The sequence below is a fragment of the Zootoca vivipara genome, chromosome 9, assembly GCF_963506605.1.
Source record: "Zootoca vivipara chromosome 9, rZooViv1.1, whole genome shotgun sequence".
NCBI lineage: Eukaryota > Metazoa > Chordata > Lepidosauria > Squamata > Lacertidae > Zootoca > Zootoca vivipara.
This window is the reverse complement of record NC_083284.1, coordinates 520,690-543,793: the sequence shown is the minus strand read 5'-3', so window position 1 is coordinate 543,793 and position 23,104 is coordinate 520,690. Positions and strand designations below refer to the sequence as shown.

At 51.5% G+C, this 23,104-nt stretch overlaps 1 protein-coding gene across 1 annotated transcript; it reads left to right on the top strand.

Moving 5' to 3' along the window:
- The first annotated feature begins 6,616 nt into the window (after positions 1-6,616).
- On the top strand, positions 6,617-13,184 carry LOC132592669 (uncharacterized). Its single transcript, XM_060279108.1, has 3 exons — positions 6,617-9,949; positions 11,463-12,958; positions 13,116-13,184. Exons 1-3 carry the CDS (start codon positions 6,910-6,912, stop codon positions 13,182-13,184), a joined length of 4,605 nt encoding a protein of 1,534 aa, XP_060135091.1. The 5' UTR covers positions 6,617-6,909.
- The last annotated feature ends 9,920 nt before the right edge of the window (positions 13,185-23,104 follow it).

Genomic DNA, 23,104 nt, shown 5'->3' with positions numbered 1-23,104 from the left:
TGCAAATTGCATTTTAATTTCATCACTTACAGTTCAAATTCGTTTAGAGAAAATGTTTTAAAAAGCATGGTGTCTGACATAAGCATAATAAAAGTTAATTTGGGAACGAAACTAAATTTGGGGGTGCTGGGCGGATCTTTGCACCCCAGCGGCACATATGCTGAAGACGGCCCTGCCTGGGAGGTAGGTGATAATGACACAGACAACATAACAGGCTGTTGTTGTTGTTTAGTCGTTTAGTCGTGTCCGACTCTTCGTGACCCCATGGACCAGAGCACGCCAGGCACTCCTGTCTTGCACTGCCTCCCGCAGTTTGGTCAAACTCATGTTCGTAGCTTCGAGAACACTGTCCAACCACCTTGTCCTCTGTCGTCCCCTTCTCCTAGTGCCCTCCATCTTTCCCAACATCAGGGTCTTTTCCAGGGAGTCTTCTCTTCTCATGAGGTGGCCAAAGTCTTGGAGCCTCAGCTTCACGATCTGTCCTTCCAGGGAGCACTCAGGGCTGATTTCCTTAAGAATGGATAGGTTTGATCTTCTTGCAGTCCATGGGACTCTCAAGAGTCTCCTCCAGCACCATAATTCAAAAGCATCAATTCTTCGGCGATCAGCCTTCTTTATGGTCCAACAGGCTGTATGTAGCTATATAAATTCTTATTAAATGCGATTCAGCATAGCATATCACTACAAGATGTATATAAGAATTCCACACTCTGGATATATTGCCAATATAAGAAGTGAATAGATTGTATTTCCTGCTCAATCTGCTGGACTTTAAATTCTCATAATATGGATAAGATGGTCCATAGAATCGTATATTTTGATATGATATGCTGAATCACATTTAATAAGAATTTATTTAGCTAGATACAGCCTCTTACGTTGTCTGTGTTGTTAGCAGTTTTTGTATTTACGTGACGAAGGGCTTGGTAGTTTTTTGGGAGGTAGGTGAGGCTGGGGGCCGGGACTGGCCCCGCCCAAGGCCACCCAGTGCACTTCCTGGCCAAGGGAGGATTTGAATCCTGGCCATTAATCCAGGTCCATTAGACCTAAGCTCTAACCACTATACGGCACGGTCTCTCGTCTCGTTAATTATAGAACGGCGGGGATGGAAAGGACCTCAAGGGAAGTAATAGTACCACTGTATTCTGCTCTGGTCAGACCTCACCTGGAGTACTGTGTCCAGTTCTGGGCACCACAGTTCAAGAAGGATACTGACAAGCTGGAACGTGTCCAGAAGAGGGCAACCAAAATGGTCAAAGGCCTGGAAACGATGCCTTATGAGGAACGGCTTAGGGAGCCGGGTATGTTTAGCCTGGAGAAGAGAAGGTTAAGGGGTGATATGATAGCCATGTTCAAATATATAAAAGGATGTCATATGGAGGAGGAAGGAAGGTTGTTTTCTGCTGCTCCAGAGAAGCAGACACTGAGTAATGGATTCAAACTACAAGAAAGAAGATTCCACCTAAACATTAGGAAGAACTTCCTGACAGTAAGAGCTGTTCGGCAGTGGAATTTGCTACCAAGGAGTGTGGTGGAGTCTCCTTCTTTGGAGGTCTTTAAGCAGAGGCTTGACAGGCATATGTCAAGAATGCTTTGATGGTGTTTCCTGCTTGGCAGGGGGTTGGACTGGATGGCCCTTGTGGTCTCTTCCAACTCTATGATTCTATGATTCTATGATTCTTCCCATTCCGTCCTCCTTGGGCAAATGAGCATCACTTCCCTCTTTCTTTCCTGAGGTCTGAAACCAGCCAGCCTCGGCCTGCCTCCTCCAACCTGCTGCCCCACCTCCCCCCCTAAATGCTTTGGACTGCAACTCCCATCAGCTCCAGCCAGCCTGGCCGTATGGCGCCGAGGCTGATAGGAATTGTAGTCCGAAGCAGCTGGAGGGCGTCCAGTTGCAGGAGGTGGGAAAAGCCTTGGCTGTGACTTGCTGTTCTCAGTGGCAAACGGCCCGCGGATGAGCGCTCCGGCCCGGCAAAGAGCAAGCAAGCGCCCTGCTGGTTTCTGCCATTTGGGGGAGCCAAGGGGGGCCACCCCGCTTTCAGACCCTCCAGACCCTCATATATATGTTCAAATATATGAAAGGATGTCATATGGAGGAGGGAGAAAGATTGTTTTCTGCTGCTCCAGAGAAGCGGACACGGAGCAATGGATTCAAACTTCAAGAAAGAAGATTCCACCTCAACATGAGGAAGAACTTCCTGACAGTAAGAGCTGTTCGGCAGTGGAATTTGCTGCCAAGGAGTGTGGTGGAGTCTCTTTCCTTGGAGGTCTTTAAGCAGAGGCTTGACAGGCATATGTCAAGAATGCTTTGATGGTGTTTCCTGCTTGGCAGGGGGTTGGACTGGATGGCCCTTGTGGTCTCTTCCAACTCTATGATTCTATGAGAGAGTGCCTTAGCTAGCGTCGCCTTGCAAGCCAGCAGGACCCTTGCTGCGTTGAGCCTCTTTGGTCTGCAGGGGGCGCTCCCGGCTAAAGCTTTTTGCTGAACTGAATCTGGAGGAAAGTGAAGGCATTTGGGAAGCGGATTCACGGTGGAACAAACAAACAAGAAGCACTTGGGTGGCCTCTTGATTTATTAACACATTTACGAACCCCATCGGGTGCATAAAGCCAGGAAATACAAGGAGTATAGGAAGGAAGGAAGGGAGCCACAGTAAACCAGCAGTTCCCACTGTTAGGGAATTTTACGGGGGGGGGGCAACCAAACGAGGATTAGTTTGGACCCCAAAGTGGACCCCAAGATGACCCCGCCAGGCTAGGCCACATCCCCACAGGCACACCACAAGTAAACCCACAACCCATGGGAATGAGCCCTGTCAAAATAAAGGCTTCTCTCCATTCCCGCTTCTCCCTCTCCCCTGTATAACCCTTTCTATATGATAGTAACACTGTCACAAACCCATGAATGAAACCAAGTTATGAGTGTAGCGAAAATTATGAATGAAACCCCCTTCTCCTGTCCGCTGCGTCTTGGCCAATCAGATGATTGCAATCTCTCTGCAGAGCCTAGCTCAGCTAGCTCTGCACGCTTGAGTAAGCCTCTGACAAGGCGATGACAGGAGAACAATCACTGACAGTTCTTCGAACCTTCGGAAGCTGGTAATCCAATTAGAACTTGCTACAATGTATCCAAGCTACCCAGGCAATGAACGAGACAGCAAGTCCAGATAGGGGAACTCAAGAATCTTTATTAAATCATATAAAATCACTGCAAACATGGATTCCTTCGGAACCAACGATATTTTGATACAGACACCAAGGCCTTTCCAAGACCCCAGGCTCCGACATAATCCCCGAAGCGCGGAGTCACGTACACAGGAAAATGTCCCCTCCACCTTGTACACAAACCCATCAGGTATAATCCCTGAATATCCTTCCCTTCAGGGTTCCTTTGTTACCTCCTGTCTGTGCATATCTGGAACATCCACCAATACTCATCTTCCTGGAGATTTCAATGCCTGGGCCATCGAGTAACCCATCAAGGGGTCGTCTGTCAACCCCTTGGCCATAAAACTTGTTTACCCATATGGAAATGTGTTCTGTACCTTCCCCTTTCGTGACGTGTCCATGATGTATCAATGATGTATGTATGACACTTTCTGCAGTGTTCTATGGGAAATGTTGAGAACCTTTAAAAGTTGTTGTAACCTTTTGTTCGGGTTTCATTCTCTGCATTGAACCTGCTGCGCAGCAATAAACCTTGGTGTTTTTGCTTCTACCTCTGGCTGGCCTCCTTCCTTTGCTGTCCGCAATCACCGCAGGCCCTCGCCTGACGTGCTGGGTGTCCGGCTGCTTTGCACCCAGATTTTGCCCTAACATTTGGCGCCCGAACAGGGACCTGCGGTTCTCCCGAGTTGCTGACCGGGGGCCCTGAGGTCTTCAAGCCGGCATCAGGCACCTTTTGCCTGTGGGGATCTTCCGGACCTCCAGCCACCAACCGGGCGGTAATCTACAGGTCCCCAAAGGACCCAGCCAGGGAGCAAAACCAGGGACCGGCCGGACAACCTCATCGATCCCGGGATCTTCTCAGGAGGAGGTGTGTGAGTATAAGGTTAAATCCAGTGCACTGGTGGGAAGCGGGTGGTATCTCCTGGCAACTGAATTCTCTGCCCTCTTACCTATCTTACCTTCTGCCTTTCTCTTCGGACCGAGTGCCGCGCTCGACTCGAACGGGAGTCCTGAGCTCTATCCCTGTTTCCTCGAACCCCCCCCTCAGCTGGTCAGCCGCCCCGCTGGAGCGCGATCTCCAGTGAAAGCAAGGGACCAGGTGAGAGTGGGGGACTCTGACCAGCCGCACCGTTGGGGCACGATCTCCAGCGAAAGCAAGGGGCCAGAGCTCTTTTTCCACCCTCCAACCACCTGGTTGGAGCCTTCCTGCACTGTCTCTACCCCAGCCGCACCAGTCGAGTCACGTAACACGCGTGTCGTGCGTGAACTCGCTTCTGAAAGCAAGGGGGGTATTCCGGATCGCAAACTCTATCCGGAGAGCACCCGATCTGGCACCGCATCTCGCAGGCGTTCAGTAGGACTCTCTTCTTTCTTCAGATTGTAGAGATAGGTAGGAGGTTGCCAGGAGGGAAGAGCCTAGCGGAAGCCTAGGGGGACACGGCAGAGTGGGAAGGAAAACCCGCAGGAGTTTTGGGAAAAGTATAACTTGATAGGATAGATTGTTTCCTGTTAAAAATCTAGATGTTAGAGTGACCCAGCCCTTACCCTTTATCCGTCCTCCTTTCTTTCACCAGAAAATCCTTTAAAATGGGCACTTGTGCTTCGAAGCCAGAGCGGACTCCCTCTGGGAAGAAGGCTTCGAGGACGCCTTCTCTATCCCAGCGGGACCCCGACTCTCCCCTTGAATTCGTGCTAGCCCGCTGGAGTCAACTTCCAGGACATGCAACCCTTTCAAAGCGAAAATTGGAAGACCTCTGTCAGGCTTCCTGGCCAAAGTTAACTACGACTACAAGACCTGAACTCCGTTGGCCACCGGAGGGATCCTTTAACGTGGATCGAATTAAGATTTTAAAGAAGCACTTAAGGGAAGAAAAGCCCCGGCAGCTGCAATATTTAAGTCTCTTTGAAGCCGCCGAGAGAACGGTCCCGGATTGCTCAGGACGAGGAAATCCGAGACACCTAGCGGTCTTGAAATCCAAAGCCCGCCGACCTAGGTCCCAAAGGAATCTGCCGCCACCCCCTCCTTATGAGGACCCAGCAGATGACAGCGACTCCTTCGATCAGTCCCTTTTGCCCTTTTACTACCCAACGGCCACCTCAGAAGATACTAGCAGTGAGGGTGAAATTGATGATGGAATGAGTGGCAGCGAAGGGCAAGGAAGAACAGCCAGGGCTTCGACCTTGGCGCAAAGGGAAAAGACTAAGAAAGAGTTAAAGGCAAAGTCCAAGCTAACGTCAGTAAATGATGGGGCCGGTCCTAGCAGCCAAGGGGACGCACAGATGCCCCTACGAGGGTTACCCATCCCTCCTTCCGCCCCTGACGGTCCACCTAGGATGGTGTACGCTCACCGACCATTCGCCACCACTGATCTTGTTACCTGGTCTAATTTGATGCCTTCCCTGAGAGATGACCCCGATAAATGCCACCGGCAAGTCAGCGCCATCTTCTCTTCATATAACCCTACCTGGGCAGATGTTCAGGTACTCCTGAACTCCCTCTTTAACGAGGCTGAGAAGGCAGACATCTTAGCCAAGGCAGGTGAAGCCTTGAATCTCCCTGACTTTCAACCTAACCGACCCGGAGGCGTCGCACCTCTCACAGCCACCGTGCTGCGAAATGACCCCTCATGGAATTATAACAATCCAGATCATACCTGGTGTCTAGAGGTTTTCACCAGGGCAATCCTAGAAGGGATCCGGGCGGCCGGGAAACGGGTAGTCAATTGGACCAAGGTCCAAGCGGTCCAGCAAGGACAAAACGAACACCCCTCCGACTATTTCAGTAGACTAACAACTGCGATAAAAACATGGGGTGGAATAAACCCAGAAAGTCCCGAGCATGAAATTATAGTTAAAGGATTCTTCAAGGACCAGGCCACCCCAGACATAAGGAAGGCCCTGAACCTCCAGATAGGATATGATGGAAAGCCCATTGGCGAAATTCTGTCCATTGCAAAGACCATTTTCAACTCACGAGATGAGAAAACCAAGCGAGAAGGGTCAGCTGAGGAGGAGAAGGTATTGGCCCTCAACATGGAACCTAGGGGGTTCCGGGGAAGAGGCATGGCCCGGGGAAGAGGTAGAGGAGGCGCACCACCAGTAATTCCCAGGCCGTGGGGACCCAACACAGGGGGGTGCTACAATTGCGGGGAAGAAAGCCACATCAAAAAGTTCTGTCCGTACCTCTCTGGCTCGGGTTACTACCCGTCACAAGTTCCCTACGGAAACCCCCCTACCAGCACCTTCCCACACCAACCGGCACCCGGACCTATGGCCTCAGGACAGCGGTACCCCCCTAATTCTGGGAACCGACAAAACGTTCAGGCCACCAACCCCCGGCCCCTCTCAGGGTATCAGACACAGGCTCCACAGTATGGAAGCTCGTACCAGCCTAATCCAGCTCCTTCAACCCAATCCCTGCTACCCGGAGGGCAGAATTATTGACAATCAGCCGGGTATCCCACTCAAGCCTCCGCACTTTGCCCGGTCCTCGCCTTATCACCTGAGGACCCAGTCTGTACCCTTAACATAGACGGACAATCCTATGATTGCCTGCTGGACACGGGAGCCACCTTTTCTACCTTGTCGGACAGTCACCTCAAACCGGGAAGGGAAACTCGCAAAGTGTTTGGATTAGATGGGATACCCCGAACCTGTCCCCTTTCTGAGCCAGCTAAAGTAAGGTTGGGACCCCTGCTGGCAGAACATACCTTCCTTTTGACTAACAGCCCGGTGAACATGTTAGGCAGGGACCTTCTCTGCAAGTTGAGAGCTACCATTCAGTGTAATAAGGAAGGGATTTATCTACACCTCCCTGAAGAGTCCCTCCTAGCCTTCCAAGGCATCGTGGAGGAGGCGAAAATGGGCCACCAATTCCCGGACTTACCCCTTGAACTCGAGCTAGAAATGCCCCCTTGGCTCTGGGGCACCGAATCTACCTCGGTCGGACTCCTAAAGTCAGCTACACCTGTCAGAATTACCTACCGCACTGACGTACCTTTCCCCTGCACAAAGCAATACCCGCTCCCTAAAGAGGCTATAGACGGCCTCACGCCAATGATACAGGACTTTCTAGACCAAGGAATACTGGTGCACACCGCCTCCCCTTGTAACACCCCGGTACTCCCAATCAAAAAACCGGGAGGGGAAGGCGCACCTGTCCGTTATCGCTTTGTTCAGGACCTCCGCTTGGTGAACCAGTTCGTGATCCCTCGCCACCCCGTCGTAGGCAACCCGAACTCGCTCCTAAACGCCATCCCGCCCGACACGACCTGGTATAGTGCAGCGGATTTGTGCTCAGCTTTTTTTAGCATCCCGGTGGCCCCAGAAAGTCAGTTCTTATTTGCGTTTACATGGGGACCGGGTCAACTAACCTGGACTCGGCTACCCCAGGGATATGTTGAATCACCCGCAATCTTCTCTGCGGTCCTCCACCAAGATCTGCAGGATGTGAACCTTCCTGGGGGATCCACCTATCTCTTATACGTAGATGATATTTTATTGTGTTCTACTAGTGAGGAAGCATGCAGATTGGACACCAAGTACCTGCTCATGGAATTGGCACATAAGGGACACAAGGTGTCACCTAAGAAATTGCAATTCTGCACACAAGAGGTGAAATACCTAGGCCACATCCTGGGGGTTGGCACTAGAAGCCTAGCTACTGACAGGATTGAGGCAGTCACAAAGATCCCATTACCTCAAACGAAAAGACAGCTCAGGGGGTTCCTAGGGATGGCTGGATTTTGCCGATCATGGATAGCGGGTTACGCTGAACTCACCAAGCCCCTGACAGCCATGACCCGACAGGACCACCCCGATAAACTCCAATGGAATGAGGAAGCCTATGCCTCCTTTGAACGAATAAAACGGGAACTCCGCTCAGCTCCCGCTTTGGGACTCCCAGACTACCGTATCCCTTTCAATCTCTATGTCCACGAACAAATGGGAGTTGCATCAGGGGTCCTCACACAACCCTTTCGTGATAGGGAAAGACCAGTAGCCTACTACAGTCTTCAGCTGGATAACACAGCTAAGGGAACTGTCAACTGTCTCCGTGCTATAGCTGCAACAGCCGCACTCCTTGAGAAAGCTCAGGAAACTGTATTAGGACATGAAATCACCATACATGTTCCGCACGCGGTGTCCATTCTCCTAACAATGAAGGGTTCGCACCACTTCTCAAACTCGCGACTAAACCGCTATGAGGCCTTACTTCTGACCCCTTCGAATGTGACTATCAAACGAGTTACCTCCCTCAATCCTGCCACCCTCTTACCACTACCAGATGATGGCACCCCACACCATGATTGCGCCCAGATAGTCCGTCAGGCAGAGAAACCCCGAGAAGATTTAGATCATCTTCCCCTGCCAAATCCGGACTTAATTCTGTATACCGATGGCAGCTCCAAAATTGTAGACGGGGAAAGGAAGTCGGGGTATGCAGTGGTCACGGATTTTGAAATAATAGAAGCCAACCCAATAAGTCCGCAGTATAGTGCCCAAGCGGCTGAACTTGTAGCCCTCATCAGGGCCTGTGAAATTAGTGAAGGCAAACGGGCCACCATCTACACAGACAGCAAGTATTGCTTCGGATTGGTGCACACCACGGGGCAAATCTGGCTCCAAAGGGGCTTCTTGACAGCGGCGGGTTCCCAAATATCGCACGCTGCCCTGGTAGAGAGGCTCCTGAATGCTATCCACCTACCCGAGGCAATAGCTGTTGTTCACTGCAAAGCGCACACGAGAGGGAGGGATCCCATCTCCAAAGGGAATAGCCGGGCGGATAGAGCGGCCCAAATGGCTGCACTCCAACCTCCCTCAGAGGGAATGGACTTTCAGTGCATCCAACTCCCAGCTGATTTAAACCTGAAAGATATCTATCAGGCCATAACTGATGAAGAACTGGCAAAGTGGATCTCTATCGGTGCGTCCGAAATCGAAGGGATTTGGACTTTGCCGGATGGTAGAATAGTTCTACCCAAGGCTTGGACGCCTAAGTTCGCAAGGACACTTCACCAACAGACCCACTGGGGAAAGGGAAAGATAACGGACTTCATACAAAGGTACTGCTATGCGCCGGGGACTGCAGCCGCGGCCGCAGCAGCTACCAAGAATTGTATCACTTGCCAAAACTTTAACCCGAAACGGGAACCTAAACGGCCCCCAGGAGCTAGACCGTGGGCTTTCGTCCCCTTTGAGACCCTGCAATTAGACTTCATCGATCTACCACCATGCCAGGGATTCAAGCACGCATTAATCATTGTAGACAAGTTCTCCCATTGGGTAGAGGGATTTCCTACCCGACGGGCGACGGCCTCTGTAGTCGCTAGAACTCTCATCCACGAAATTATACCTAGATATGGGATCCCCCGTAAATTGGACAGCGATCAAGGAACCCATTTCACTGCAGAGGTGGCCCAACATGTTGCCCAGGCACTCGGAATTAAGTGGGAACTACACACCCCTTACCACCCTCAGTCTTCTGGCCAAGTAGAGCGTATAAACCAAGAAGTCAAGTTGCAACTTGGAAAACTCTGCAGTGAAACGGGGCTGAAATGGGTGAACGCACTACCTCTAGTTCTACATAACATTAGATGTGCTCCCACAAGAGCTCTAAAACTATCCCCATACGAGCTCCTATTCGGGAGACCGCCACCAGTCTATACCACACAATTCCCGCTTGCTGAGTTGGATACCGGGGAAGCGGAACTCACGGCATATGTCGTCCAACTCCAGAAGCAATTACGGCGACTCCATGCCTACGCTGCTGTAGAGGGTCAGAATCTGCCTATAGATGTTCCGGCCCATTCCTTCCATCCAGGGGATTGGATCTTAGTGAAAGTTTACCACAAGCAGACACTTCAACCCTCCTGGGAGGGACCCTTTCAAATTCTCCTCACCTCACCTACCGCTTTAAAAATAGGGGAGAAGAGCTCCTGGGTGCACCACACCAGGTGCAAGAAAGCCGAGCCACCGTCAGACTCTGGGGACGGGGAGGGGGAGGACTGTACCTTTGACAAACCTCCAACCCTCCCAGCTGCTGACCTAGAGGACAACGAGCCTGACCCGCCTCCCTTGCTCCCAACTCCGGACCCGGATCGGGGCCAAGATCGGGCTCTACAGACCGGACCGGACGATCGGGGCCAAGATCGGGCTCTACAGACCGGACCTGACGATCGGGGCCAAGATCGGGCTCTACAGACCGGACCTGACGATCGGGGCCAAGATCGGGCTCTACAGACCGGACCTGAGGAAGACCTTGCCGCTACGCCTTTGTGGGACAATTGGACTTCGGAAATTGTCCCAGACCCCACCGCAATCAAGCTGCGCCTGAAACGCCAGTGATACCCCCTCGACGACGCCATCGTTCCTGCTTCCTGCCATCGCTTCGCTTCGCTTCGTTCCTGCTTCCTGCCATCGCTTCGCTTCGCTTCGTTCCTGCTTCCTGCCATCGCTTCGCTTCGCTTCGTTCCTGTTTCCTGCCATCGCTTCGCTTCGCTTCGTTCCTGTTTCCTGCCATCGCTTCGCTTCGCTTCGTTCCTGCTTCCTGCCATCGCTTCGCTTCGCTTCGTTCCTGCTTCCTGCCATCGCTTCGCTTCGCTTCGTTCCTGCTTCCTGCCATCGCTTCGCTACGCTTCGTTCCTGCTTCCTGCCATCGCTTCGCTTCGCTTCGTTCCTGCTTCCTGCCATCGCTTCGCTTCGCTTCGTTCCTGCTTCCTGCCATCGCTTCGCTTCTCTTCGTTCCTGCTTCCAGCCATCGCTTCGCTTCTCTTCGTTCCTGCTTCCTGCCGACGCACAGCTCCGGTTTGACAGCTGTCAACCGCTCGTTCTTCTCCGCCACGTTTTTGACAGCTCCTGTTTGACAGCTGTCAACCGCTCGTTCTTCTCCGCCACGTTTTGACAGCTCCTGTTTGACAGCTGTCAACCGCTCGTTCTTCTCCGCCACGTTTTTGACAGCTCCTGTTTGACAGCTCTCAACCGCTCGTTCTTCTCCGCCACGTTTTTGACAGCTCCTGTTTGACAGCTCTCAACCGCTCGTTCTTCTCCGCCACGTTTTTGACAGCTCCTGTTTGACAGCTCTCAGCCGCTCGTTCTTCTCCGCCACGGTTTGACAGCTTGTTCTCCTCTGACTAGTCTGACAACTCCCGTCTCTGGCACCCAACAACCACTTATTTTTCCTTCTGTTAAACAACCCCTACGCAGGCCAAACACTCGTGAACTGGACATGGAACCTACCCTTCACTTATTCATCCTCCTCCTCTTTGCCCCACCTACCATGCCTTTATCAGACCAGTGCTCCGGTCTGCAGACGGACTATCGCTTTCTTGACTACCATACTGCAGACCTTGGAGGCAACCAGAACCCGGACCGAGTGGGCGACTTCAACTTTTGCCTCCCGGAATCCCGAACCCTCCTTCGTCACTCCTTGGTCCCAAGGCTCAGTGGGACCCAATACTGGGAACTTTTCATACGGGACCGGAACTACCAGCGCATTGGATCTGCAAATCTCACCATGGAACAGCAGTACTACCGACTTCACTGTACCAATGGATCATACTTCCTCTACGGGCAAAGGGACATCCTCCGCTACCCTAATTGGACCGAGATGGAAAAGGGAGGTGCCCAACCCGTTTACACAGACAACCACCATCCATCAGAAAGGTTGATATTTGGGTTCCAATGCCTCCTCTTGACCCCAAAGCCGGAGAAACCACAGCTACAGGGAGTTTGTTTAAGGCGTTTCTGTTGTCTATGGAACTTGGGCTACACAAAGGGTTGGAAAGGAGGGGAATACCTTGAAGGCTGGTACCACCCTGTAGGATCTTCAAACAATTCCCCAGTGTGGGACCACGATGGACCGCAGCGATGTGGGGGAATCGCCAAGAATACGACCCTCCTAAGCACCTCTGACCCCCTCCATCCTATCGGAACGGCTCCTAGACAGCTCGGTGAATACTCCACTCTTGAGGAGCCTGATCTGCTCTCCTCCTGGGGCAAGAACTCTTACCTCCAACTCCTTAGCCAGGTAGCTAAGGAGGCCCCTCCACAAGACTGTTGGATTTGCGCCCATGCTCCAAGCCACATGCGGCAAGGGCTACCCCTGGTACCAGTGCCTGTCACCCTAGAACAATTCCGCTCCGGGGACATGACATCCTGGAATCTTACCGCTATGAACCTGACTCATCAGTACCTGTACCTCACGGGTCCAACTAAGGGCCCCTTCTGCCGACTTTTCGCCGGTGGCGGGGCCCACATAGGTACCAGCACCTGCACCACCAACCTCGAGCTCCATGCTTCTGGACAGGTGACAATCTCCTCACATCTAGGTTCCCACATTTACCCCAATCTTTCAATGGCATGGGTCGCGGTGATTGGCCGCCCTTCAAAAAACTCTACATACAACCCGAACCCCTTGCTCCTGCGGCCCTTCGCTTCCGGAAGGATGGAATCCTACCTCTCAGGGTTATTCTGGGTATGTGGGCATCGCGCATACAGCTGGGTGAGCCCCCACATGTCTGGTTCCTGTTTCATCGGATACATCGTGCCTGGAATCCGAGTCACTTACAACTTACCAGCTGGAAGGCAAAGGAACAGGAGAGGACAGAAATCCCTCTCAGATCTCTCCGATGTGGCAGCCAACGGTGAAACATGGGGCAGGGCATTATTCCCTGCATATGGAGCGGGCTCCAACCATGTGGACATCCTTAAACTTACTGATGTACTTCTGAAATTCATGCAAGAAGCAGAACAAATCACGGACTCCCTCACCACAGAACTGTCACAGGTACGCCAACTCTCGATTCAGAACAGAATTGCAACGGACTTCTTGTTGTCCAGTGAGGGTGGGACCTGTGCTCTGATTGGCTCTGAATGCTGCACGTTCGTGACAGACCAAACCCTAAACATAACCGGACACCTAAACAACATCCACAAACTGGCAGGACAACTTGAAGCGATTCAACATGAGGGACTCTCAGACTTTGACCTATGGGGCTGGCTCCCCAACTTAGGATGGGTAAGGTCTATACTTAAGGTGATTATTTCAATATTAGTTATTAGTGTTTTGTGTGTGTCTATGTGTTGCTGTGCCTTACATTGTGCTAATCCTTGTTGTGCCCTACTCCACTGCCTTCCCGAGAAAAATCCCCCTCAACTGTTCCCACTGAGAGCCTATTCACCAAATACCAGTCTTTTCCCTGAATATGTCCAAATGCGACATCTTGGGGAAGGTGAATACCAAATCACTGAAATATAGCCAGAGGGGATGCAAGGGGGGTGCGGAGAAAAGATTCGTGGTTCTTTTAGAACTCGTCACGAATCTATCTCCGAGTGGGCGACTGTTAGGGAATTTTACGGGGGGGGCAACCAAACGAGGATTAGTTTGGACCCCAAAGTGGACCCCAAGATGACCCCGCCAGGCTAGGCCACATCCCCACAGGCACACCACAAGTAAACCCACAACCCATGGGAATGAGCCCTGTCAAAATAAAGGCTTCTCTCCATTCCCGCTTCTCCCTCTCCCCTGTATAACCCTTTCTATATGATAGTAACACTGTCACAAACCCATGAATGAAACCAAGTTATGAGTGTAGCGAAAATTATGAATGAAACCCCCTTCTCCTGTCCGCTGCGTCTTGGCCAATCAGATGATTGCAATCTCTCTGCAGAGCCTAGCTCAGCTAGCTCTGCACGCTTGAGTAAGCCTCTGACAAGGCGATGACAGGAGAACAATCACTGACAGTTCTTCGAACCTTCGGAAGCTGGTAATCCAATTAGAACTTGCTACAATGTATCCAAGCTACCCAGGCAATGAACGAGACAGCAAGTCCAGATAGGGGAACTCAAGAATCTTTATTAAATCATATAAAATCACTGCAAACATGGATTCCTTCGGAACCAACGATATTTTGATACAGACACCAAGGCCTTTCCAAGACCCCAGGCTCCGACATAATCCCCGAAGCGCGGAGTCACGTACACAGGAAAATGTCCCCTCCACCTTGTACACAAACCCATCAGGTATAATCCCTGAATATCCTCCCCTCCAGGGTTCCTTTGTTACCTCCTGTCTGTGCATGTCTGGAAACGTTGAATGTGTTGGCCTAGTGTGGGGCACCAAGGGGGGCTTGGCTGTCTGGCTGGTGTACCGACCACCTAGCGCACCAGCAGCCACCCTGTCGGACCTGCTGGAGGTGGTGGCAGGCTGGGCCTTGGAGTTCCCTAACCTACTGGTTTTGGGGGACTTCAACGTCCATGCAGATGCCACCCCCTCCTCACGGGTTCCGGATCTGGTGTCTTCCATGGCGACACTAGGGCTCTCCCAGTTTGTTTTGGGTCCCACACATCAAGCAGGCCACACGCTGGATTTGATCTTTGGTGCGGGTATAGACGTGATCATGTCCCCAACTGTGGAAGTGCCATGGTCTGATCACTACGCTCTGAAAGCCAGGATTGACTTCCCGCCCCTCCCCTGCTTGGGTGGCGAGCCTATTTGGGCTCGCCCGCATAGGCTGATGGATCCTGACGGATTCCGTCAGGCCTTGCGGGACCCTGCTCCCCCTGGCGGCTCATTAGAAGAGCTGGTCAAGAACTGGAACAACCGGCTCTTGGCGGCCATCGATGAGATCGCACCTAAGCGCCCTCTGCGACCCCGCCGAAACCGGGCCCCTTGGTTTACTGAGGAGCTTCGGAAAATGAAGCGGGACCTTAGACGGCTAGAGCGAGTATGGCGGCGTGCTCACGACGGAGCCTCAAGAACATCTTACAGGAAACTTATGAAAGCCTATGAGATGGCGGTGAAAGCTGCAAAAAAGTCCTACTTCTCAGCTTCCATTGCATCCGCTAGCTCTCGCCCAGCACAACTTTTTAGAATAATCAGGTCTTTAACAACCCTAGAGGAACAGCCAAATTTAAATACGAATTTGACCCATAGCTGTGAGGCATTTGCGAGCTTTTTTGCGGAGAAAGTCTTGACACTCCGCCGTGACCTCCCTGCCAATTTGGATACAATAACGGAACTGGAGGCCCCTCGACTGTCTTCGAGTTCAGTATTGGACCAATTCGATCAGATACTCCCTGCCGATGTAGACAGATTCCTCCGGGCTGGAAGGCCCACCACTTGCTCCCTGGACCCGTGCCCGTCTTGGCTGATTAGAGCGTGTCCAGATGAGGTACGGGCCCCCCTGGGTGAGATCATCAACTTGTCCCTGGGCACAGGGACTTTCCCAGAGGAGTTGAAGGAGGCAGTGGTGCGTCCACTCTTAAAGAAAACATCTCTAGATCCTTTAGATCTATCCAATTATCGCCCGGTTTCGAATCTTCCGTACCTGGGTAAGATAATTGAGAGAGTGGTTGCTGAACAGCTTGGTAGGTTTCTGGATGAAACATCGGCTCTAGATCCATTTCAGTCCGGCTTTCGCCCTGGTCATGGGACCGAGACAGCTCTGGTAGCCTTATCAGATGATCTCCGTAGACAGCTGGATCGAGGTGGGTCGGGACTGCTGATTCTTTTAGACCTGTCAGCAGCCTTCGATATGGTCGATCATGACCTTTTAGACCACCGCCTTGCCGACGTGGGGATTCAGGGCACAGTCCAACAATGGCTGCGTTCCTTCATCTCAGGTCGGGGACAGAGAGTGGCGCTAGGGAGGGAGTTGTCGCCGCGGCACCCCTTGGTGTGTGGAGTCCCGCAAGGCGCAATCCTTTCCCCAATGCTTTTTAATATCTTTATGCGCTCCCTTGCCCAGATTGTCCGGAGTTTTGGGCTGGGTTGTCATCAATATGCTGATGACACCCAGATCTATCTGTTGATGGACGGCTGCCCTGCCTCGGCCCCGGACACACTCACCAGGTGCTTGGAAGCTGTGGCTGGATGGCTACGTGGGAGCCGACTGAAGTTAAATCCTTCGAAGACAGAGGTCCTCTGGCTAGGTCGGGGCGACATGGGGTTGGGGGGCCAACTCCCATCTTTTGCAGGGGCTCAATTGGTACCAGCGCCTTCTGTCAAGAGTTTGGGTGTAACCTTTGACGCCTCCCTTTCCATGGAGGCGCAGGTTGCATCCACAGCAAAGGTGGCATTTTTCCATCTCCGCCGCATCAAGCAGTTGGTCCCTTACCTCTCTCGCCCCGATCTGGCCACAGTGATCCATGCGACGATCACCTCCAGGCTTGACTATTGTAACTCGCTCTACGCAGGGTTGCCCTTAAAGCTGACCCAGATACTCCAGCGGGTGCAGAATGCCGCGGCGAGGCTCCTTACAGGGTCCCGGCCGCGGGATCACATTCATCCAGTGCTTTACCAGCTGCACTGGCTCCCGGTGGAGTACAGGATCAGGTTTAAGGTGCTGGTTTTGACCTTTAAAGCCCTATGCGACTTGGGACCCTCGTACCTACGAGACCGCCTCTCCTGGTATGCCCCGCGGAGGACCTTAAGGTCCACAAACAATAATATTCTGGAGATCCCGAGTCATAAGATGGCTAGATTGGCCTCTACTAGAGCCAGGGCCTTTTCAGTACTGGCCCCAACCTGGTGGAACGCTCTTTCCCAGGAGACCAGGGCCCTGCGGGATTTGTCATCTTTCCGCAGGGCCTGCAAGACAGAGCTGTTCCGCCTGGCCTTTGGGTTAGACTCAGCCTGACCCCTGTGTTTTTCTCCCTCATGGCTTGGATTTATGGCCTACTTGAAATGAGGCTGCACTTTAAATTTTAATACTGTATTTTAATCTGTATTTTAACTAATTGTTTTTATGTTTTATTGTGGTTCTGTTGGTGTCAGCCACTTATGGCCTACTTGAAATGAGGCTGCACTTTAAATTTTAATACTGTATTTTAATCTGTATTTTAATTAATTGTTTTTATGTTTTATTGTGGTTCTGTTGGTGTCAGCCGCCCTGAGCCCGGTTTTTGACTGGGGAGGGCGGGGTATAAATAAAAATTTATTATTATTATTATTATCCACCAATACTCATCTTCCTGGAGATTTCAATGCCTGGGCCATCGAGTAACCCATCAAGGGGTCGTCTGTCAACCCCTTGGCCATAAAACTTGTTTACCCATATGGAAATGTGTTCTGTACCTTCCCCTTTCGTGACGTGTCCATGATGTATCAATGATGTATGTATGACACTTTCTGCAGTGTTCTATGGGAAATGTTGAGAACCTTTAAAAGTTGTTGTAACCTTTTGTTCGGGTTTCATTCTCTGCATTGAACCTGCTGCGCAGCAATAAACCTTGGTGTTTTTGCTTCTACCTCTGGCTGGCCTCCTTCCTTTGCTGTCCGCAATCACCGCAGGCCCTCGCCTGACGTGCTGGGTGTCCGGCTGCTTTGCACCCAGATTTTGCCCTAACACCACACTTCCCAGTGCCCCTCCCCCTCCACGTAAACAGCATTATTCAGAGTATCTTCCCAGTAAGGAAAACAATAGCACAATAAAACGCCAAACAGCTGATTGCACATTTAATCAAAATCCAATTGAAACACTTTATTTTAATTAATTTGACAAAATATTAATTAATTGGCTTAATTAATTTCAACAAGAAAGGAGGTTCTGACTAAACATCAGAAATAATTTTCTGGCAGCCAGAGCTGTTCCACAATGGCATGCCCTCCCTCGGAAGATGGTGGGCTCTCCTTCCTTGGAGGTTTTCAAGCTGAGCTTGGATGGCCCTCTGTCAGGGATGCTCAAATTGAGATGCCTGTATCGCAGGGGGTTATATTAGATCAGGGGTCCCTAAACTAAAGCCCGGGGGCCGGATGTGGCCCAATCGCCTTCTAAATCCGGCCCGCAGACAGTCTGGGAACCCAGGGCCGGCCCTACGACCAGGTTGGGTGGCGCAGGGCGCCAGGGGGGTGCCGCGCTGCTGCGCCTACGGCAGCCGCGCTACACCCTATGCCCGCCCGCCAGCCGCGCTGAGAAATGGGGCGGGGGGGCGCCGGAGGGATCGTCGCACCAGGGCGCCAGATATGCTTAAGACGGCCCTGTGGGAATCAGCATGTTTTTACCTGAGTAGAATGTGTGTTCTTTTATTTAAAATGCATCTCTGGGTTATTTGTGTGGCATAGGAATTCATATATATTTTTCAACATATAGTCCGGCCCCCCACAAGGTCTGAAGGACAGTGGACCGGCCCCCTGCTGAAAACGTTTGCTGACTCCTGGATTAGATTATCCTTGGGGTCCCTTCCACCTCTAGGATTCTATGATCCTAAGATATTTGGCCTGCTTTTTAGTGCTATGCCCCTCGTTTTGTATTCTTCTTTATATTTGGGCATCACCTACTGCTCAGAATTGCACTACAGTATTCCTTTCATTCCCTCGGCACCTTCATTTCTGCTGGTGCACTGGATGGTCTCCCCCAGGCTGCCCAGCACTCTCTTCTGGGGCTGGTTCTCCCCCACTGTGCTAGCGAAATTCCTTGCGCTGCCTCCCATTTGCACAACTGCTTAGCTGAATCTGGCTCTCCGGTTGCCTTTCTCTTGCCAAAGGGCCCGTTTCTCCTCCTCATTTGGGCATTTTGAAGAGAAAGAAGCCCTTTTTGGTCTCGTCGATTTGTTGACTTCTCCTTAACCACGCTGGCATCCTCTCGGACTCGGTGGCACTTTTCCCAATGAGGGACGGCTCTTCCAGCTGAGAACAGCCTCTTGTGGTTTTGAAGAACCCGCAAGCATTCTGAAGAGATTTCTTTGCCCTTTCTCATTCCTTCTCACCAGTCGTCTCCTTGGGGAAAGTGTCCTGTTTCAGAGTCAAACCGGACCGTGTTCGCGGGCTTGGCAATCGTCCCCCATGCATCTCTATATTGAACATGGCATTCAGGAACGCTTGTCCCTCACATGGGGGTCCTGGGTGCCACTTCTGGACATGGGGTGCCCCCCCTCTGGTGGGTTCCCTGACCGACCAGCCGGGGGCACAACCTTTTAGGGCATCACAAAAGCTTGCCTCTTTATCACAGCTGGCACACGGCCGTATTTGTCCAGCGTCTTGGCATGGCACTGCAGGGAGAAAGTGGACAGAGGAGCACTCTTCTCCCTCTCGCCTCACACAAGAACTCACGGGCAAGATTCAGGACAGATGATAATAATAATAATACTGTAGTAAAGGTAAAGGTAAAGGGACTCCTGACCATTAGGTCCAGTCGTGACCGACTCTGGGGTTGCGCGCTCATCTCGCATTAATGGCCGAGGGAGCCGGCGTACAGCTTCCAGGTCATGTGGCCAGCATGACAAAGCCGCTTCTGGCAAGCCAGAGCAGCACATGGAAACGCCGTTTACCTTCCCGCTGTAGCGGTTCCTATTTATCTACTTGCATTTTGACGTGCTTTCGAACTGCTAGGTTGGCAGGAGCTGGGACCAAGCAACGGGAGCTCACCCCGTCACAGGGATTCGAAACGCAGACCTTCGGATCAGCAAGCCCTAGGCTCTGTGGTTTAACCCACAGCGCCACCTGGGTCCCCAATACTGTAGTAGTAGTAGTAATAACAACAACAACAACAACAACAACAACAACAACAACAACAACATATTGTATTTATATACCAATACCCAGAGGTCTCACTGGAGGCAGTGAGAGATTTCACCTTCTTGGGCTCCTTGATCACTGCAGATGGTGACAGCAGTCACAAAATTAAAAGACGCCTGCTTCTTGGGAGAAAAGTGATGACAAACCTAGACAGCATCTTAAAAAGCAGAGACATCACCTTGCCGACAAAGGTCCGTATAGTTAAAGCTATGGTTTTCCCAGTAGTGATGTGTGGAAGTGAGAGCTGGACCATAAAGAAGGCTGATCGCCGAAGAATTGATGCTTTTGAATTATGGTGCTGGAGGAGACTCTTGAGCAGGCATCCCCAAACTTCGGCCCTCCAGATGTTTTGGACTACAATTCCCATCTTCCCTGACCACTGGTCCTGTTAGCTAGGGATCATGGGAGTTGTAGGCCAAACATCTGGAGGGCCGCAGTTTGGGGATGCCTGCTCTTGAGAGTCCCATGGACTGCAAGAAGATCAAACCTATCCATTCTGAAGGAAATCGGCCTTGAGTGCTCACTGGAAGGACAGATCCTGAAGCTGAGGCTCCAATACTTTGGCCACCTCATGAGAAGAGAAGACTCCCTGGAAAAGACCTTGATGTTGGGAAAGATGGGGGGCACAAGGAGAAGGGGACGACAGAGGACGAGATGGTTGGACGGTGTTCTCAAAGCTACGAACATGAGTTTGACCAAACTGCGGGAGGCAGTGGAAGACAGGAGTGCCTGGCGTGCTCTGGTCCATGGGGTCACGTAGAGTTGGACACGACTAAACGACTAAGAGGTCTCAGGGCTGTTCACATAAAAAGATCACAGTATATAAAATAAAAATAAAAGCAATAACCCAATAATACGCCCCCCCCCCAAACAAAGCTACATTTTAAAAGGGCATAGGATGTCAAACAGATCAACCCAAAGCCTGGTTAAAAAGGGACATTTTTGCCTGGTGCCTAAAGGTGTATAATGAAGGCACCAGGCAAACTTCCCTGGGGAGAGGATTCCCTAGACGGAGCCACTGCAGAGAAGGCCCTGTTCTCGTGTTGCCACCCTCCAGACCTCTCGAGGAGGAGGCACACGAAGAAGGGCCTGAGATGATCTCAGGGTCCGGGTAGGTTCATATGGGAAGAGGCAGTCCTTGAGGTATAGAATCATAGAATCATAGAATCATGTCCGCTTCTCTGGTTTGAATCCCAAGTTTGAATCCCAATTTCTGGAAACCACAGGAGAGGAGAGGGTTCTTTATTATTATTATTATTATTATTATTATTATTATTATTATTATTATTATTAAATTTTTATTCCATTTTCTATTTCAATTATTACAAATATCACATATCCATAACATTCATATTACATGTGATATGAACGAGAGGAGAGGGTTCTTGTGCTTGCAAGTTTCCCAGAAGAGGCATCTGTTTGGCTCCTATTCAGTCCCTTTCTTTTTGCTGGTCCTGAGCAAAACTGCCTGTCAGGTTCGGGGGGGGGAGATATGAGCCCACTTTTTGGCGCCCCCCTGCTCCCCAGCCCCTCCTCTTCCGACGCAGGGGGGCAGCACGCCCATGGAGCCCCCCCTCCCGTTGAGCCTCCCTCCCTCCCTCTTTTTTTGTCCTTAAATTATCCATGCAAATCCTTTCTTCACAAGCAAGTTGGCCACAAGCACTCTTAAGAGCCCCCCCCCATCTCTTGCCTGCTGATGTCCTCCCCACCCCCACCCCTGTCCAGACAGGCTCTCCTCCTCCCTTCTTCTCCAGGCCTGGCAAAGGACGGGGGGGGGGGAGGCCTGCTTTCTCCCCCTTCCCTTATTTGGCCATGAAATCGGCTTCCAAACCCCAGGAGAGGAGAAAATATATTGGCCCTCAAGACTCCAGTCTCCGTGCTGGAAGGGGGGGGGCGGATTGAGGCCTGAGGACCGGGCTGGGGGGGGGGACACGGGAAAAGCCTGCAGAACCTCAGTGGGTCCATTCAGAGCCGTGCAGAGAAGGAAGACTTGTAGCAAAGAGCGTCTCCAAAGAGAAGCGAAGAAGAGGCTGCTGGATGAGGCCAATGGCCCACCCAGCCCAGCATCCTGCCAGCCAGATGCTTCTAATCCTTTTTAAAACCATCTGTGTTGGTGGCTAATGCTGCCTCTTGTGGGAGGGAGTTCCAGGGTTTAACTCTGTGCTGTGATAAGGAGGACTTTAGACCAGACGGCTGGGAGATCGCCTGCTCTTGGTGGGGTTATGTTTCCTCTGAAGGAGCAGGTTCGTAGCTTGGGGGGGGGGGTCCTCCTGGATCCTTTGCTGTTGCTCAAGGCTCAGGTGGACTGAGTGGCCCAGGGTGCCTTCCATCAGCTACGCCCCTATCTGGACAGGGTCAGCCTAACTACTGCCGTCTATGCTCTGGTTACTTTATGGTTAGATTACTGCAATGCGTTCTACGTAGGGCTGCCTCTGAAGACTGTTCGGAAACTTCAGCTAGTGCAGAATTCAGTGGTTAGGTTGCTCAATGGAGCAAGGCGGTTTGAGCATATTACACTGATCCTGGTCCGACTGCACTGGCTACCGATTAGTTTCCGGGCCCAATTCCAAGTGCTAGTTTTGACCTCTGAAGCCTTAAATGGCTCAGGACCACAATATCAAATACATAAAAGGATGTCATATAGAGGAGGGAGAAAGGCTATTTTCTGCTGCTCCAGAGAAGCAGACACGGAGCAATGGATTCAAGCTACAAGAAAGAAGATTCCACCTAAACATGAGGAAGAACTTCCTGACAGTAAGAGCTGTTCGACAGTGGAATTTGCTACCAAGGAGTGTGGTGGAGTCTCCTTCTTTGGAGGTCTTTAAGCGGAGGCTTGACAGGCATATGTCAGGAATGCTTTGATGGTGTTTCCTGCTCAGCAGGGGGTTGGACTGGATGGTCCTTGTGGTCTCTTCCAACTCTATGATTCTCTGATTCAGAAGCAGCGCTGCCCCCGTTCATGAGGGCAGGGCAGAGCCCTCCTGGCTAGTAGCCTTTGACAACTCTCTCCTCCTCCAGGAATTTGTCTCATACCGTTATTCTTTGAAAGCCATCTAGGTTGGTGGTCATCACTGGCTCATGTGGGAGGGAGTTCCACAGTTTGCGTTGCGTGAATAAGCACTTCACTTGATCTGTCCTGAATCTTCCAGCATTCAGCCTCCTGGGATTCAGTCTCCAAGTTCCAGGGTTATCAGAGAGGGAGAGAAACTTCCCTCTTTCCTCTTCTTCTATGGCCTGCCATGAGTAATTCCATAAATTAGGAGCATTTCCATAAATCATGTCACCTGTGCCTCGCCTTTATTCCAAACTGTAAAGTCCCGAAGACCCACAAGGTGCCCCACTGATCCCAATTCACCCACCTGGCACCAGATGCTGCTATGGCAGCGGTTAATTGAAGGATTCGATTGGCACCTGTCC

Excerpts from the sequence above, each read along its gene's own strand:
- LOC132592669 (XM_060279108.1), top strand. The coding sequence starts at position 6,910 with ATGTTAGGCAGGGACCTTCTCTGCAAGTTGAGAGCTACCATTCAGTGT. Across the intron at positions 9,950-11,462 it reads TGCCTACGCTGCTGTAGAGG|ACCAGTGCTCCGGTCTGCAG; the intron begins GTCAGAATCTGC and ends TGCCTTTATCAG. Across the intron at positions 12,959-13,115 it reads TCACCACAGAACTGTCACAG|GACAACTTGAAGCGATTCAA; the intron begins GTACGCCAACTC and ends ACAAACTGGCAG.